The 19012-nt window shown below is 33.8% G+C and overlaps 1 protein-coding gene across 1 annotated transcript; it reads left to right on the top strand.

Moving 5' to 3' along the window:
* Window positions 1–159: 159 nt before the first annotated feature.
* Window positions 160–17236, top strand: LOC134259830 (uncharacterized; the record flags this gene model as incomplete). The annotated part of the gene is made up of 7 exons (XM_062742429.1): window positions 160–465; window positions 1107–1400; window positions 2724–3038; window positions 15281–15340; window positions 15705–16061; window positions 16199–16495; window positions 17111–17236. Coding segments are annotated over 7 exons (1755 nt in total), but the record flags the coding sequence as incomplete, so codon positions are not given.
* Window positions 17237–19012: the final 1776 nt, after the last annotated feature.

Below are 19012 nucleotides of genomic sequence, written 5' to 3'. Positions count from 1 at the left end.
GTATTTAGAGGTAACTACAGTTGTACAGGTGACTTTTAAGGCCCATTAGGCTTTTGTTTCTAGAAGAACATTTAATAATTTCAGAATCTATACAGTCATGTTTGAAGTGCATATTGCATAACAATCTCATGATCAGAACAGAGAATCTCTTAATTACAGATGCAAAACAGAGAAAGCCTCATATTGTTGTTACGGATGGACTCCTACAGAGACATTTAGCTTGCTTACATAAAGAACTGGAACCCAGGGAAATTGTGGATGAAATGTTTGAAGCTGGTGACATCACTGGTAGAGACCATGATACTGTGACTGATCCTGATAGAAAATACAAACGTATGCAGGGGCTCCTTGACATTTTAAAGAAAAAGGAATTGTATTCTAACTTTGTATTTGCTTTGGAGTCTTTGAATTATGTCCAGGTGCTAGATACACTAAAAAAGGATAGAAATGTGACAGTGGAATCTTGTGAGTACTTCCTTCATCAAAACCTGTTTATTGATTTGCAGTGATTTTAAAGATGAAAATGTAGGAACCCTATAGGAATCACCTTGTCTGTCTGTATGTTTGTCTGTCCATCTGTCGGAACATTTTTGTTATTAAACAATAACTCAAACAGTTTTCATTGTACCACTTTCAAATTTTGTACAAAGAAACTTTTATTGGAGCAAGACGCCTATAACCCACAGGTACGTACTTGTGGACAGACCCTTATTACGTATTATGATAACACCCAAGAGAGATTACATATTACATAAGGCCAAAACTCTCTCGGACTTTATAAGTCCACAAGTTAGTACATGTGCTATAACCTACTATATGCGTGTACATAATTTGGCATATTCAAAATTTAGTGCATTCAATGGATATGGAGTCGTTGGCATAATCATGAATTAGCGCTACACATGTTCATGCCGTATATTCTATTTATATATGAATTCTTAGCGGTATTCATGATTTAGCGCATCATCGTTTGTGCCAAAGCGGACAAAATATGAAGCCTGCTATTTTAAGTACACATACTGGCATACCCAACAAACGTAGACAGTGATTCCCTAAACATTCTTCAAAGATATATCATACTTATGACAACTTTACTTCATTTGCAGCGAAGTATGCTTTTTGCATAACGCAAAACTTCTGTCTTCTCAAAGAGGAACTTCCAGTCACTGATGATGCTAGAATAATGGTGGATCAGATGTATGGCTTCCTGAACGAAGCAAACATTTCCGACATTAACTACTTTACCAGTGCAAGACAGAAGACATCTAAACTGCTGAAAATACTTTTGACGAAAAGGGAACCTGCATGCAAGGAACTCTTCAGGGTTATGGAAGTAGATTTGAAAAGAGAGGACCTGATTTGGAAAATGAGGGAAAAGAGTGCTGAAATTGAAGAAAGAGGTTTTTTTCCAGTTTTGAATTATATTATTTTTTTATACTAGCTTTAAATTATGAAAATAAAATAAAAATAGGAAATGAAAATATCACAACATGATACACATTATAATATGTTTATATATACATGATATATTGCAATACAGCTGTCAACAATAAAACGAACTGATATATGCCACCATATTTACTAAATTTCATAGTAAAACATGAGGGCATTCCAAGTTTTTTCTCTGTTTAGCGTCCACCCATCTTTCAAAAACCTACCTACCTATTCGCAAAAAACACACAAGCCAAAACATAAAAAACAAGCTTAAAAGTCATAAAAATGACGTCCTTCAAATGATTTGATATAACTTAACTGCTTTAATAGAAGAAATACCTATTCTTAAGCAAAAACAACGGATTAAATGCTGACAATACACCCATTATAACTTACTGTACAGAATTATTTGGAGAAATTTACAAAATTCAAAAATTTCGACTTTGCCAATTTCAACCAAACTTGCCACAAAATATGCTTGGGTGATCATCACTGATGGGGATTCAAGTTTGTGCAAATAATAAGCCACTTATTCTTCCAATGGGAGATAATTAAAATTTTGTAAAAAATTATGTCACCATTTAACAAGATGTGTTTTTAAAACCCTATGCGCCTGGCGCTAACATTGAATTTTTTTAAAAAGCTATTTTTAGCATACATGTCTAAACATATAATTATGTCACAGTCAAGGTCACAAGGCCATTGACCTTGGTGTCAGTTGAAAGAACTTGATTAATAAAGTATGGATACCAAGTATGAAGTCTCTATTTCTTCACAGTGGTTCAAAAGTTATGGCAAAGGTACAAAAAAACTATTTTTAGCATACAGGTCACAGTCAAGGTCACAATGTCATTGACCTTGGTGACATTTGAATATCTATACACAGTGGTTTCATGTAGATATACGTGAAACCACTGTGTATAGAAATTGCTTATGATCGATATATTTATGTGATTTTCAAATAGAAACATACAGATTAATTAAATTGTCAGGGATTAGAAATGAAGAAAAAAAATCGGATTTTTTTTTATTTTGAAAGTTTGAGGGAAAGGGGGGGGGGAGTAAGGATAATCCTGTCCACGAGCACCTGTACGTGGGTTTAACATAAGAAAAACAGGACCTTATTACTTTGGTGAGCAGTGTAGTCCATTGACCTTTTGTTCCTTATTCTTTTCATTCTAGTTTTAGTTTTCTGTATACTATCAATTATTACAATTCAAATTCTGACAGCCTTAATTGATACACAATAAAGAAATGTTTGGCTCAACTTAAGAATTTCTTTCAATTAGGAATTCCTGTGTTGGACCCCCTATTGAGGAGCCTACATATCTCTTGTCTCAAAGAACATGAAGATTTTCTATTGGAGGAACTGGAGCCTCTTGAACTCTGTGACCTTTTGTTTGAGGAGAGCGCAATAGACATTCCTGATCATGACAGAATTACAGAGACAAACAAAATTTCTAAGCAAATCCAACGCTTCTTGGAAACAGTAAAGAAAAATGAAAATAACTGCTTTCATTTTTTGTTGTTTATTCTGGGAAAAAATGGATATAGAGAAATTCTTGAGGAGCTTGTCAAAGCTGACTCAGGACCTAAAGGAGCTGGTAGGTATCTCTGTAATTGCAGCAATTTAAACAGTTTTTTTTTTCACACCATGTCGATCATTTTTGCCCTTTCACACTTGAAAACAATTTTGCTCTGTTTTAAATTCATACAAAAAAGTTCTCACCCCCTCTCAAACTAATGATTTGCTTTAAATAATTTCAAAAGTACAGTATATAATCAAATTTTATATGACTACATTATCTTCCATCAATTATTTCTTGTGTAATGTGTAAATTGTCATACATTGGACATGAACTACACTGATTAACAAATTGAAATCACCGAGGAATGTAAATAACAGTTTGTCAACATCATTATATCCTGCACTGAATTTCCTGACACTTTATAGTTATTTCAGGCATAATGTATCATCATAATTTGTATATCACCTAGAAATATTGATTCCATTATTTTTCAATAAATTTCAGCCCAATAAGTTTGTAACATACACTGATATGCATGTCCTTATGTATGCAAGAAGTTTTGATGTGATGTTTCTTTGTAAGTAATCACCCATTCTCAGTATAAGGGCACAAATGCCTCTCTGATTTTTTAAAAAAATGAAGTTCAAGATAGCAATTTTTCTATCAATTACTTTTGAAAGAAAGTATCTGAAGATTTTGTTTCCAGGTTTTTTTCATCAAATTTTAATACATGGAATAATGACAAGACGGTAAAGTAGAGGGTGATTTTATTCAGAAATGTAGCTTGAAATGTACGTTACTCTTTCTTCAATGTCCAATAAGATATGTAAAAAAAAAAATGTAGTCATTAAAATCACAATTGGAATATCTCATCTTAACACCAGAACATCCTACCAACTCTGTCAACAACATATTTTCTCGGCATACGAACGTGCGTTTGATTTTTCTTTTCAAAAAACAAAGGTTACTTTTTGATCCAGATGTATCAAAACTTTTTTTAAATATATACTTTAAATTCTTCTCTCTGTTTTGTTTAGAGCGAACAGTTTGTAATCTTGTCATTTTCTATAGATAGTGGAACTTAACATGTACATGTAATAAAATTCTATTTTGTAGTTACTGTCTTTTGTAACATATATCCATGCCGATTTAGACAACTACGTAAATGTAACGTACATTTCAAGATATATTTCTGTTTAATAAAAAGCTTAAAATTCATCTACAATTCATCGTTTTGTTTCAGTTTATTCCTAAAAAGATTCTCTATGTAATCACATTGTGTTATATGTCACAATCACCACTATAAAGACACGATTGCCTCGGAATATGAGTAGGTAACGTACATTTCAAGCTTGTAATAATATGTAAATTAGTAATAAGAAAGATTATTGAAAAAAAGCAATTATTTACATAAAAATCATTTCAATGAAGCGTTTTAACGCAGTAATATAAGAAATCATAATGTAACAAATGTGGTTATTTGTCATCAACTACAGGAATGTCACGTCACTTCGGTAACGTTCATTTCACATAAAATTGGGGAGTCCCCTCCATCTCAGTTCATTACCATTCTTTTGTGCTGTTTCGCTGAAATTGTCAACGGTCGTAGCCTAGTTACTTCTACCTGTGTGCAAGGGTACAGACAAAAAAAATAAGAGTCAGACGTAGTTTGCTATGATCTAACAAATGCTTGTGTTTGGCCATTGAAACTTAACATAAATCTATTTCGAATATACCCATCGACAGTCTAGATAACAATTTCATTTAGTATGTTGCAACATCGTTTGTCAAAACACAAACATACGTACTTTTCAGCAGATCTGGAACAATATAACCCAAAATGCAATGATTAAAACAAAACTGAGTAGTGTGTGCCTTTCAGTATTAGAAATGTACGTGGCCGTCTTGTGTTCTGGGTTTATTTGTTTTGTTTCTTTTTCTTTTCTTTTTTTTGTTTTGTTTTGTTTTTTTTAGCTCTACTGGTCAGAGACCAGAAGAGCTTATGCGATAGTAATGCGTCCGTCGTCCGTCCGTCTGTCTAGCTGTCTGTCTGTCTGTAAACAGTTTTTCAAAATGCTACTCCTCCTACAGTTTTGGTCCGATTTCAATATAACTTGGCACACAAGTAGACTACACTAAGATACATAATTTTGTGCATCGGTTTTTGATTTCGATGAACGGTGTTGCCGTGGTTACTAAAAATAGAAATTTCTGTGAAATTCTTTCAAAATGCTACTCCTCCTACAGTTTTGATCTGATTTCAATATAACTTGGCACAAAAGTAGATTACACTAAGATACATAATTATGTGCATCGGTTTTTGATTTCGATGAACGGTGTTGCCGTGGTTACTAAAAATAAAAATTTCTTTGAAATTCTTTCAAAATGCTACTCCTCCTACAGTTTTGGTCCAATTTCAATATAACTTGGCACACAAGTAGACTACACTAAGATACATAATTCTGTGCATCGGTTTTTGATTTCGATAAACTGTGTTGCCGTGGTTACTAAAAATAGAAATTTCTTTGAAATTCTTTCAAAATGCTACTCCTCCTACAGATTTGGTCCGATTTCAGTATAACTTGGCACACAAGTAGACTACACTAAGATACATAATTCTGTGCATCGGTTTTTGATTTCGATAAACGGTGTTGCCGTGGTTACTAAAAATAGAAATTTCTGTGAAATTCTTTCAAAATGCTACTCCTCCTACAGTTTTGGTCCAATTTCATTATAACTTGGCACACAAGTAGACTACACTAAGATACATAATTCTGTGCATCGGTTTTTGATTTCGATGAACGGTGTTGCCTTGGTTACTAAAAATAGAAATTTCTTTGAAATTCTTTCAAAATGCTACTCCTCCTACAAATTTGGTCCGATATCAGTATAACTTGGCACACAAGTAGACTACACTAAGATACATAATTCTATGCATCGGTTTTTGATTTCGATAAACGGTGTTGCCGTGGTTACTAAAAATAGAAATTTCTGTGAAATTCTTTCAAAATGCTACTCCTCCTACAGTTTTGGTCTGATTTTGATATAACTTGGCATACAAGTAGACTACACTAAGATACATAATTCTGTGCATCGGTTTTTGATTTCAATGAACAATGTTGCCTTGGTTACTAAAAATAGAAATTTCTGTGAAATTCTTTCAAAATGCTACTCCTCCTGCAGTTTTGGTCTGATTTCAGTATAACTTGGCACACAAGTAGACTATACTAAGATACATAATTCTGTGCATTGGTTTTTATTTTGATGAGTGGCAAGGATCATTTTTCTATTTATTGCTGATTTAAAGTCTCAAGTCCCAACTGCTACTTTTCTCTTCCTTTGTTTTAAGTATAAACCAGTAGAGCTACAGTCTCGACAGAGACTTCTGTTTTTTTTACCAATTATAAGCCTATGCATACCTTGTTTTAAATTATCAACAGCAATTAAATTAATATTGACGAAAAGGCGCAAATTAAAAGTAAACAAACTGCAAAAAGGTTGCTAAAGATGAATTTAAGACACTTAAAATAAATTTTCTAGCATGTGGTAATAATCTACCTCATTTACGAGGATTTCGGGGTACATTTAGATGGATTTATGTGGTCAGTTGTCAAATGGATTGTAACGATAATTTTGTTTCGCTCGTGTAAACGCAAATCATTGACTAAATTAAAAAAAATGTCAGTTAGAAATGCGCAAAATGTACGTTACCATACGTAACGTACATTTCAAATATAAAAATCAATTCTCTTCCACAAGCGTACGTTAGACATGCAGTATATTGATACTATTTGAACTTGCATATCATAAGAAATGCATCATACAGGTTTCGTATTCAGAAATATATACCAGGTATCAAAATTATATTACATATAATTGACCTTAATATATTTTGTTTTCCTCAGCAGAAACGTTCCTTTTCATTAATTTTTGGATTTAGCCGACCTCTAACCTTTGAAACTTTCCTTTGTGTACACATTCGAGTGTGTGAAAGTATGAGAATACATGAAAATTCGTGCGAGATTCACTTAATTCGAATTTCATGGTAACGTACATTTCAGTAACGTACATTTCAAATGATCACTTTTCATGGAAAAAATATTTTTAATTGTGTTAAGCAAAACGTCTTTGCCAGTTTACAGGGTACAAGGGGTTGCTTATTCAGAGTCGTCTCATATTTTCTACTTAATATATATTCTTAATGGAAGAATATAGGTAACGTACATTTCTTTCTTATCTCTACGATTGAAAATGTCTTTCATTCCGTAAACATATTTATAAAAGTTGCTCAAATTGTTCAATTTCATGTTACATTATCTAAGTAGGAGTTATTCATCCTCCCAAATTTTAGCCCATCAATAAATAAAGGAGAACAAAACTATCAGGTGTATAATCTTTGTGTTTGCTTGTAATGTGGTTGAAATAGAATTAAGCGACAGGGACATTGCACAATAAAAATTATTTATTATCACAAAGAAAATGTATTTAATGTTATGAAAAGAAATATATATGATACAGGGTTTAACTTATCAGAAATTTTTTACTTGAGAATCAAAACTATATATATTACACAGAGAGTATTCAGCATAATATTTGCCTCGGCGACAGTAACGTACATTTCAAATAGGCTACTATATTTGAATTTGGAACTCCTTAAATACCCTTTCGGATCGATAATTATATGAATTCTTATTCATTGTTGTATGACTATTTCTAATGTTGATTTAAAAATTACATCAGTGGTATTTCTTCTAAATGAAAACGAGGCGACATTATTTGCAGCCCTTATATTGAGAATGGGTGAATGCCCTGTTTTGAATTATACTGTGTATTTGAACTCACTTCTTTCATTTTTTCAAAATTATGAATTTCATGGCCCCTGGGTCTATGGGGTGCCGTTTTGGTATTTACTGCCAAAAAGTGATATCACCTATTCAAATAGGTGATATCACCTATTCAATTGGTGATATCACCTATTCGAATAGGTGATATCACCTATTCAGATTTTGAATAGGTGATATCACCTATTCGAATAGGTGATATCACCTATTCGAATACGTGATATCACCAATTCAAATTGAATTAGGTGATATCACCTATTCGAATGAGTGATATCACCTATTCAAATTGAATTATTCAAATTGAATAGGTGATATCACCTATTCAAATAAGTGATATCACCTATTCGAATTTGTGATATCACCTATTCAGCACGAATAGGTGATATCACCTATCACCTATTCGAATAGGTGATATCACCTATTCAAATTATTTATGAAATAACAACAGCTCCCTGGGTGGCTAAATCTTATTTACTTTAACTTTCGTTTCACAACTCATCATTCTAGGAGACTTTGCATTTAATTTTAATCAACCCTTATAGAAATTGTAGTTTGTTTTGCTCACAAATTAATTTATTACACTTATCTATGAAGTAAACTTTAAGAAAATTAGAAAAAAAACGGAAAAATGAAAACTGGGTAGTCCGAATTTTCTTGGTTCCATTGGTAATCTGTATATTATAGGGAGCATTCATTGATTAATGTTGTAAGAAATTCAAATAGGTGATATCACCTATTCGAATTGGTGATATCACTAATTCAAATTGAATAGGTGATATCACCTATTCGAATAGGTGATATCACTTATTCAAATAGGTGATATCACCTATTAGCGAATAGGTGATATCACCTATTCGAATAGGTGATATCACCTATTCGTGCTATATATATATTCATTTCCAATAGGTGATATCACCTATTCGAATAGGTGATATCACCTATACGAATAAGTGATGTCACCTTTTCAAATAGGTGATATCACCTATTGAAAATGAATAGGTGATATCACCTATTCGAATAAGTGATATCACCTATTCGAATAGGTGATATCACTTTTTGGCAGTAAATACCAAAACGGCGCCCCATATGGGTCAGGCTTCTGGTTTCGTGAGAGCTCTATGGTTCTGATAGTGAAAATGCATAATTTTTTTAAAATCTTACTCTGTGCCTCTTTGAATTTAGCAGGCAAACTAATTGCATGGTTATCATGAGCAAAGATGCCTCTTCCAAATTATAAAATTCATATCCCCTGGGACAGGAGGTAGGGTAGGGTGGTGTAATTTCGACCACCTGGTTAATTTCAACCGTTCATAAATACCTTAATATATTTTGTTTATGGCGTATAATTGTGTATGTAAATTTATATTATGCAGATAGAAAACGTATTTATATATTGCGTCCAAAATAGTTTTATTTCCATGAGTGTTATTAAGATCTTTTTTGGAAAATTACATCAAGGAATAGGCTTTATATCCTGAAAAATTACAGACGGGTATATTTTTGCCACTACGGCGAACTATCACCTCAGAAAAATCTTGCATGGAAAGACAATCAATGGATATCCATGACGTGAGATTTATCAAATATCATTTTGACCAATGTAAAATGACGCAATTTACTATCTGTCACCAGAAAGAATTCATGACCGTCCAGAAAAAATATTATGATACGAATTATGTACATTAATACCTGGTAGAAACTAGTACTTTAATAGTGAAAAATCATTTGTTTTATTTACATGCGGTTTAGATGCCTATACATGTACATTTGTAGCATGCCTTAACCAATTGGCATATCGGCGTCATAGGTATCTGGTGCACTCGATGTCTTCGAATTAGGTACATTTATAAAATTGTCATTTTTTGGTCAGTATATTTTTACTCGATCTTTTATGCTGTATAGCAGTAAAATTCAGTTTTCATCTCAAGAACCACTGGGCCAGAAAAGTTGAAACTTATATGGAAGCATCCTGGGGTAGTGTAGATTCTAAATTATTCAAATAATGGCCTCGGGGGTAGGGTGGGGCCACTGTGAGGAAATAAAGTTTTACATTAAAATTTATGTGAAAAATCTTTAAAAATCATCTTCTCTAGATCCATGGGGCCAGAATAGCTGAAACTTATGTGAAAGTATACTGGGATAGTGTATATTCTAAATTTTTCAATCAGGGGTAGGGTGGAAATTCATAATTGTTTCCGTTAATATTTAAACATTTTCAGCTTCTTTTCTAGAATTGCTGAACGAATTCCAACCAATTTTGGCATACAGTTTAAATGAGTAAAGGGGAACAAAATTTTTGAATTTCATGGTCCCTGCTCCCCTGGGGCCTGAGGGGTGGGGCTAAAACAATCAAACTTAGTGCTATCTTTAGGAATCTTCTTTTCTCCTGGAAATTTAGCAGTTGAACTGTTTTCATGGTTTTAATTAAAGATTTATGCATTTATTCTTTGAAAATCTTCTTAAATGCAAAATTAATATATTGGTACCAAAATTTGAGGTATGTCCAGTGCACGATGATTTTTCGATATTGTCGACATCGCAGTGAAATACCAGTCCTCCTTATATCACAACATATTCAACATGACAATGTTGGATAATAGTCATCATAATACCTTTGTTTATCTATCAATACATAACATTGTTAAACGATAATGAGTCCAAAGCATGTACACATTGCCTTCTGTTTTCTGTTGTTAACATCGTTCACATCGTCAACATTGCAATGTTGGTCGATATCGAGTCAACATTGTGTCAACATTGCCCTTCTCATTTTTCTTGTTTACATCGTTCACATCGTCGACACTGCAATGTTGGTCGATATCGAGTCAACATTGTGTCAACATTGCCCTTCTTATTTTTCTTGTTTACATCGTTCACATTGTCGACATTGCAATGTTGGTCGATATCGAGTCGACATTGTGTCAACATCGCCCTTCTTGTTTTTCTTGTTTACATCGTTCACATCGTCGACACAGCCATGTTGGTCGATATCGAGTCGACAGCGTGTCAACATTGTCCTTCTTATTTTTCTTGTTTAAATCATTCACATAGTCAACATCGCAATGTTGGTCGATATCGAGTCGACATCGTGTCAACATTGCCCTTCTCATTTTTCTTGTTTACTTCGTTCACATCGTCGACATTGCAATGTTGGTCGATATCGAGTCTAAATTGTGTCAACATTGACCTTTTTATTTTTCTTGTTTACATCGTTCACATCGTCAACATTGCAGTGTTGGTCGACATTGAGTCGACATTGTGTCAACATTGCCCTTCTTATTTTTCTTGTTTACTTCGTTCACATCGTCAACATTGCAATGTTGGTCGATATCGAGTCGACATCGTGTCAACATTGTCCTTCTCATTTTTCTTGTTTACATCGTTCACATCATAGACATCGCAATGTTGGTCGATATCGAGTTGACATCGTGTCAACATTGCCCTTCTTATTTTTCTTGTTTACATCGTTTACATCGTCGACTTTGCAATGTTGGTCGATATCGAGTCGACATCGTGTCAACATTGTCCTTCTCATTTTTCTTGTTTACATCATTCACATCGTGGACACAGCCATATTGGTCGATAATGAGTAGATATTTGTGTGAATAATGCATTCTTATTTTTAGCTCTTCTGAGCCAAAGGCTCAAAGAGCTAATGCTATGGCCATTTGTGCGGTGTGCGGTGTGCGTTAACTTTTTAGAATATGGGCCATAACTCAAGAACCCCTTGGCCAATCAGTGTCAAATTTGTCACAGGGTATCCTTGGCCCAAGGGCTACCATTTTTACTAAAATAAGGGTTGGGACCTTAAAACAAGGGGAGATAATCAGGAAAACAAAACCAAAAGTACTGGTTGCTAAAAAATCTTCTTCTCCAGAACCACCAGGCAGATTTTCACCAAACTTACATACAAGGATCAGGATATGTTGAAGATTAAAAATTGTTCAAGGCATGACCCTGGGGCAAAGGGCGTGGTCTCAAGGTCACTTTAAAGTTGACCTAAATTTACAATTATATAAAAATGTTTATATTTTGCTTACTATAAGGACTAGGATCATCAAATCTTGTAAGTTGATGCATCTTAGGACTTCACATCATGTTAACTCAAAAGTAGGTCACCGTGACCTACTTTTTGAACTTTATGACTTATCCTTTTTAAAACATTTAATCCCATTATTTCAGGCACTGAAAGGGTTAGAATCATCAAATCTTGAAAGTTGCTGCATCTTGGAACCTTAAAACATATGTAAGAAAAAGTAGGTCACTGTGACCTACTTTTAGAATTTTGCAGGCATTTGTTTTCAAATTGTTTAAAAGGCATATTTTGATTACCTTTAGACCTACAATCATCAAACTTGGTCGGGAGATGTATCTTGGGACTCTGAAAAATGTCGACCAAAATGTAGGTCACGGTGACCTACTTTCGACATTTTATGGCTATATTTCAGTATCTTAGGTATTTATTGGCTTAGAATCATCAAAGTTTGTGAGTTGATGCATCTTGGGTTTTCGGAGAATGTTGACCAAAAAGTAGGTCACAGTGACCTACTTTTGACATTTTATGGCTATATTTATGTATCTCTAGTACTTATCAGTTTAGAATCATCATACTTTGTGAGTTGATGCATCTTGGGTTTTCGGAGAATGTCGACCAAAAAGTAGGTCACGGTGACCTACTTTTGAATATCTTAGGTATTTATTGGCTTAGAATTATCAAACTTTGTCAGTTGATGCATCTTGGGTTTTCGGAGAATGTCGACCAAAAAGTAGGTCACAGTGACCTACTTTTGACATTTTATGGCTATATTTATGTTTCTCTAGTACTTATTGGTTTAGAATCATCATACTTTGTCAGTTGATGCATCTTGGATTTTCGGAGAATGTATACCAAATAAGTAGGTCACTGTGACCTACTTTTGAATATCTCAGGTATTTATTGGCTTAGAATTATCAAACTTGGTCAGCAGATGCATCTTGGAACTCTAAAAGATGTCAACCAAAATGCAGGTCACGATGACCTACTTTCGACATTTTATGCTATATTTAAGTATCTCCAGTACTTATTGGTTTAGAATCATCATACTTTGTCAGTTGATGCATCTTGGGTTTTCCGAGATTGTCAACCAAAAAGTAGGTCACAGTGACCTACTTTTGAATATCTCAGGTATTTATTGGCTTAGAATTATCAAACTTTGTCAGCAGATGCATCTTGGGACTCTGAAAAATGTCGACTAAAATGTAGGTCACAGTGACCTACTTTTGACATTTTATGGCTATATTTCAGTATCTTAGGTATTTATTGGCTTAGAATCATCAAACTTTGTCAGTTGATGCGTTTTGGGTTTTCCAAGAATGTAGACCAAAAAGTAATCCTAATTGGCTAAGGATCATAAAACTTTGTCAGGTGATGCAACTTTGGTCTTAGGATACTTAGGGTTAGAAGCTTCAAATACAAGTGATAGGTTGTACAATTTATCAGAAGAGCGATTCAAGGCCCTTGGGCCTCTTGTCTTGTTTACATATTTGTGTTGGCCTTTATGAAGTGGACATCATGGCAACATAACGTTTCCTTTTATGTTAATCTATCTTGGTAAAATCATTGTCAACACATTTAACGCATAAAATCATTTTATGTAAGTGTGGTATATTATTTTCTTTCATTTTAGAAATAATACCTGTATCAATGTAGATGATGTAAAAGCGATATTGCATCAACATTGTTTACATTGCGATGTCGACGATGTCGTCATGTAGAAACAATAAAAATGTAGACGATGTAAAGGCGATATCGCATCAACATTGTTTACATTGCGAAATCAACAATGTTAACATACAGTGAAAAAATTATAACAATATAGACGTTGTAAAAGCGATATCGCATCAATATCGTGTACATTGCAATATCTTCATAATGAATAAAAACAAGGTAGACAATCTAATCACAATATCGGGTCTACATTGTCATTATTGCGATGTCGACAATGTCGAACTGATAAAGTGAATTGGACATTAATGCAAAATTTGGGTATTCTCACTGGAAATACAATTGTGAAATATGAAAGTAAGCCAAGGTTAAAGTTTTTTCATAAGTACGGAAATCTCCAAGGTCAAGGTCAAAAAATCAATGTAATTGGTTTCCAATGAAATGTCTTGCCACAAAAAATACATATGTATGGAAGCCCTAGCTCTAACCCTTCAAAAGTTATGGCCAAGGTTAAAATTTTTAAAAAGTTGGTCAAAGTCAAAGGGTCAAAGGTTTTGCTTGCAAATGAAAGGTCTTGTCACAAGGATTAAATATGTAGAGTATGAAAGCACTAGTCCTAACCTTTTCAAAGTTATGGTCAAGGTTTGCTTTTTAAAAGTAGGTCTAATGCCAAGGTCAAGGTCAAAGAATCAAAGTTTTTGGTATTCTGATCAATGAATGGTCTTCTTACAAGGATTACATATGTAAAGTATGAGATCACTAGCCCTTAGCGTTCAAAGTTATGGCCAAGATTAAAGTTTTTTCTAAGTTCAAAAATCTACAAAGTCAAGGTCAAAAGGTCAAGGTAATTGGTATCCAATGAAAGGTCTTGCCATATACATATGTGAAGTATGGAAGCCCTAGCCCTAACCATTCAGAAGTTATGGCCAAAGTTAAAAATTTTAAAAAGAAGGTCAAACTCCAAGGTCAAAGGTTCAAAGTTCTAGCTATCAAATGAAAGGTCTTGTCACAAGGATTTAATATGTAGAGTATGAAAGCACTAGTCCTAACCCTTTTAAAGTTATGGTCAAGGGTTGCTTTTTTAAAGAAGGTCAACCGTCAAGGTCAAAGGGTCAAAGCTCTTGTGTCCAATGAAGGGTCTTCTCACAAGGATTACATATGTGAAGTATGAAAGCCCTGTCCTTTACTGTTTAAAAGATATGACCAAGGTTAAAGTTTTTTCGTAAGTACGGAAATCTCCAAGGTCAAGGTCAAAAGGTCAAGGTTGTTATCCAATGAAAGGTCTTTCCACAAAAAATATATATTTGAAAAATAAATGCCCTGGTATTTACTGTTTAAAAGATATGGCAAAAGTAAAAGTTTGGAATTTTTGTGTAAAAGTGGGTCTAACTAAAAAGTCAAGGTCAAAAGGTAAAATCTGGTGGTACCCAAAGAAAGGTCTTGTCACAATGACACATGTGAAATATGAAAGTCATAGCTCCACTTAAGCAAAAGTTATGGGCAAGATTAAAGTTTTTGCAGACAAACAGACATACAGAGAGAGACGGAAGGATGGACACAACAAAAACTATATACCCCTGAAACATCGTTTATGGGGGCATAAACATATCTTAATTCTGATTCAAGTATACTAGAAGTTTTAAATGAAGTCAGTCAGTGTTTCTTGCATAAATTTTTTGATGGATTGCAATTCATAAAACATCATTCAATTATAGTCAAATTTATTGCTTAAATAGTGCTTCCCATAACTTCATTGCTCTAATTTTTTGCAGAAACAGATGCAGAGTTTGAATGGAGAGTATCACACAAATTCAACAACACAGTATCTTCAGGTAAAGGCAATGTAAAAGTATGAAATTATAAAAAGTGTAGAATTCACTTTAGCTCTCGATTAAAAAAAAAATCAAACATCTTTGATTACCAGTCCTTAAATGTATTGATACTGTAAACCAACTTTTATTTGCAACGACTTTATTTCACGATTTACCGGGGATAAACTAGTTCGCGAAATTACTTTCCTTGATGAAGCCAAATTTTTTATCTGTTGTTATAAGGCAAATAGACTTTAAAGACCAGTTCGTGGCAAGAAATATTTGTGATGATGGGGCTCTCGAGTACTTTGCGAAAATTTCTCGCACACAAATAAAACTTGATTTACAGTATTATGTACAGAACATGAATTGTATATTCTTATAGAAAGTGTCCAGAATAGATCCATAAATGTAAAGCTAACAGTGGAAGGTTCCAAAGGAAGGCAGGTTGAACAAGCACTTCATCAGCAGGTACTCTCCACAGACACTGGGATTATTGAGGAGGCTGCTACGTATGGACAAATGACTATTGAAGATGTCTCTACTGGTTCTGTAGTCATTCAGTTAAGGCCGATCACTGACCAAGCTGTACGGACATTACTCAATGCCAGAGAAAACAACAGGCTGGTGGAGTTTATACTAGGGATGATAAAGAGGGTAAATATACCTACTGTTCAGGGAACAGAGCCTCTGGAGATCAGGGTACAGGTTTCTTATTCACACCCACCAGCAGCTAAGCCAGGTAAAGTTCATCTTTCAAAAAAAATACATTATAATGCAATGCACACATAACATTTATTTGCATTATGTACTGATATATACCTTCCCCAGAGAGTCTTACACAGCAGAAAATGATTTTTTTTGTGTGTTGTCTTTCAGATATTCCTAAGGCAGAACTAACCAAGCAGAGAGTGAAAGTTTATAGGAATGAACTTGTCTCCGAGTTAGAACCTGGAGCTCTGATTTCTTTGTTATCAAAATCAGAATGCTCTGCACGGAGCGCAATGGATTCGATCAGAAGTGCTCCCACTTCTAGTGAACGTACAGAAAAACTTCTATCATTGATTGAGAATGGGGATTTAAAGACAGTAGAGGCTTTTATTACTGCTCTAAAGGACGTAGGATATAGTGAGATTTTGGAATTAATTGATCCCATAGATATCCATAGTAAAGCTGGTAAGTGAATCAACTACATATGAAAAGTGTTTTAAATAATTCATTTGGATCAGCAGCTATATTCATTTGATATTCTGCTGTATTGTGGGTAAACTATGAATTTTTAGAATATTTGGTACATTAAGATCGTTTATGAGAGTCAAGTGTGTGTCATACTGTAGACGTACTTTTTTCCATGGAGTCATAATTCCAAGCGGAATCTCAATTCTGTTTAATCGGCGGGTAAGAAAAATACATGGATTTTCTAGATTGTCACTATATGCCTTACATTTATATTAAGTACGCATGGACAAATTCCAGCAGGAAAATTGTGACCGAGTACATAGCGTAAATTAATACCACCCCAGAAAAAAGTACTCCTACAGTACCTTTGACTCAAGTGGAAAATTCAAGGTCACTGGTATAAAAAGTGTTAAATTCATGACTTGTCTATCATTTTCTAATGGAGAAACATTGGATGTCTATATTTCACCTAAAATTTACTCATTACAGAGGATGTGTCATTTTTTTTAACCAAGGTCTTACTGGCAAGCTCAAAATCACATTAATACAAAAGTTGAATGGACTCTTTAAAAAAATGTAGTCAGGAGTATTATTTTGTGATCTTATTCACAGTACCTCAAGTTTTATACTTCTGTGGATCCTGTACAATGGTGTATAATATGCATGTGACCGTTAAGGCCCTCATAGACCTCTTGTTTTATCTTGTGATAAAAAACAGCAGGGTCAATGGTGACTCAGGTGAGCATTGTGGCCCATTGGCCTCATTTGTTTTGCTTCATTCATATTTTGACATTCAATTCTCTGTAAGGACCAAAATTTTACTATAGGGCTGTGGCACACACCATGGGCGATTTCAATGAAACTTTTTCAGGTGATTAATGCCCATACAGTATGACATAATCAACATTCAAAATTAAGGTTACCACCTTAGTTGCAGTCGGTAACGGACAAAAATAGATTTTGGCCCCATTTATGCCCATTTCACACATAAAAATGCTATATAATTCATTTCATATGGTATAATCATCTTTATTTTTATAGATAAATAATACATTTATCCGGGGCAAAAATTTCACAAATAAAAAAAAAAATTCTAAATGTCACAGCAAATTCCTCAATTGGTGGCTCAAAGATGACCAAATTCTAACATTTCGAAAATGGACATTTTTACCCTGTTTTTCAAGAGGTCTATCAAAAATTGCAAACACTATGAGAAAAAATAACTGAAATTTTAAAAAAACTAAATAATGTTATTTAACTTTTATAAAAAGTAGAGTGGGTATTTTATTGTTTAAAAATTTTTAAATTCAAAAACTGGCATTTTGCCAAATAATTTGTTTCTTTTTTAAAATTTTACCAGACACTAGTTGTTTAATAAAATTTCTTTTCCAAACATTTTTTTTTTTAAAAATATGAGAAATCAAATGAATAATAAATTTTTCAATTTTTTTAAAGCTATTAATTAAAATGAATCAAAATTAATTGTTTTTTTTTTTTCTCAATATTTAAAAAAGGGCAGATAATCAAAATCTAGCAAAAATTAGCTCTTTGATAGCCATTTTCTATAAATAATAAAACTTCTTTGTCATGCACTGATTCTGATGAAACTTTCTCCTTTAGTACTACTTGATACCCGAAATAAAAATATAAATAAAATTTGGTTGCAAGGTATCTTGGTTGCTATGGAAACAGCCAGAAATTTTTTAAAAATTGAGACTTTTGGCTACTTGAAATCTCAACTAACATTTAATAAAATCTAAGAAAAAACCCAAAAAATTATTCTCACAAAAACTACACACCTTGTTTTAATTTTATGCTACTGTAAATTTTCCCAACACTTATACTATAAAATGATTTTTCTGGGCTAGGGGCCCCCCCAGATACCTTGCTGAGGAATTTGATTGTTGACAGAAAAATTATTTACATATGCAAAATATACAGATAGCGGGTTTCCCTACACGCAAAAAAACAAAAATTAATCAAACTGCTCTTAATCAATTGGGCTTCTAATCCCAAACGACTTCGAGAAGCGCCCCAAAATAACAACAAAGCGCCAAAACGTCGCTTCTTCCAGAAGCGACAGGTTACTTCTACCTGTATACGGACTGCCTTCTTATGCAAAAGCCACGTAGACTGTTACATACTAGGTAAACTCTGTTTTGCACATCGAAAGAATAATACTTATGAAAATTTTTCCTTTTATTCCTTTTTTATAGCACACGTCCCTCTGGCACTCTATCAGTAACTGTAGCAGAAACTGACTCTATCGACTGACGCCTTATATTCTCGAGTATATCACTGACATACCCACTGGAATTCTGGGCACTCGGCGAGGCTCAGGGGCCCTTCGGAAGCCCTGTCTCCTTCCTTAATTATCTATTTCCGTTACATTACCCACCCCCAATTAAAGGGCCTTGCTTGCACAGGAAATTAAAAAAAGAGGCATTTTAGACAATTTTTTTATTTCAATGATTTGAATGCTTCAATTCCTTTGACAAGGTAACTGTATATACA

The sequence above is a fragment of the Saccostrea cucullata genome, unplaced genomic scaffold (assembly GCF_032062105.1).
Source record: "Saccostrea cucullata isolate Sc308-1 unplaced genomic scaffold, CSIRO_AGI_Scuc_v1 ctg12278, whole genome shotgun sequence".
Lineage (NCBI taxonomy): Eukaryota > Metazoa > Mollusca > Bivalvia > Ostreida > Ostreidae > Saccostrea > Saccostrea cuccullata.
Note: the sequence above shows the minus strand (reverse complement) of the source record. Positions and strands in the feature narration are given on the sequence as shown.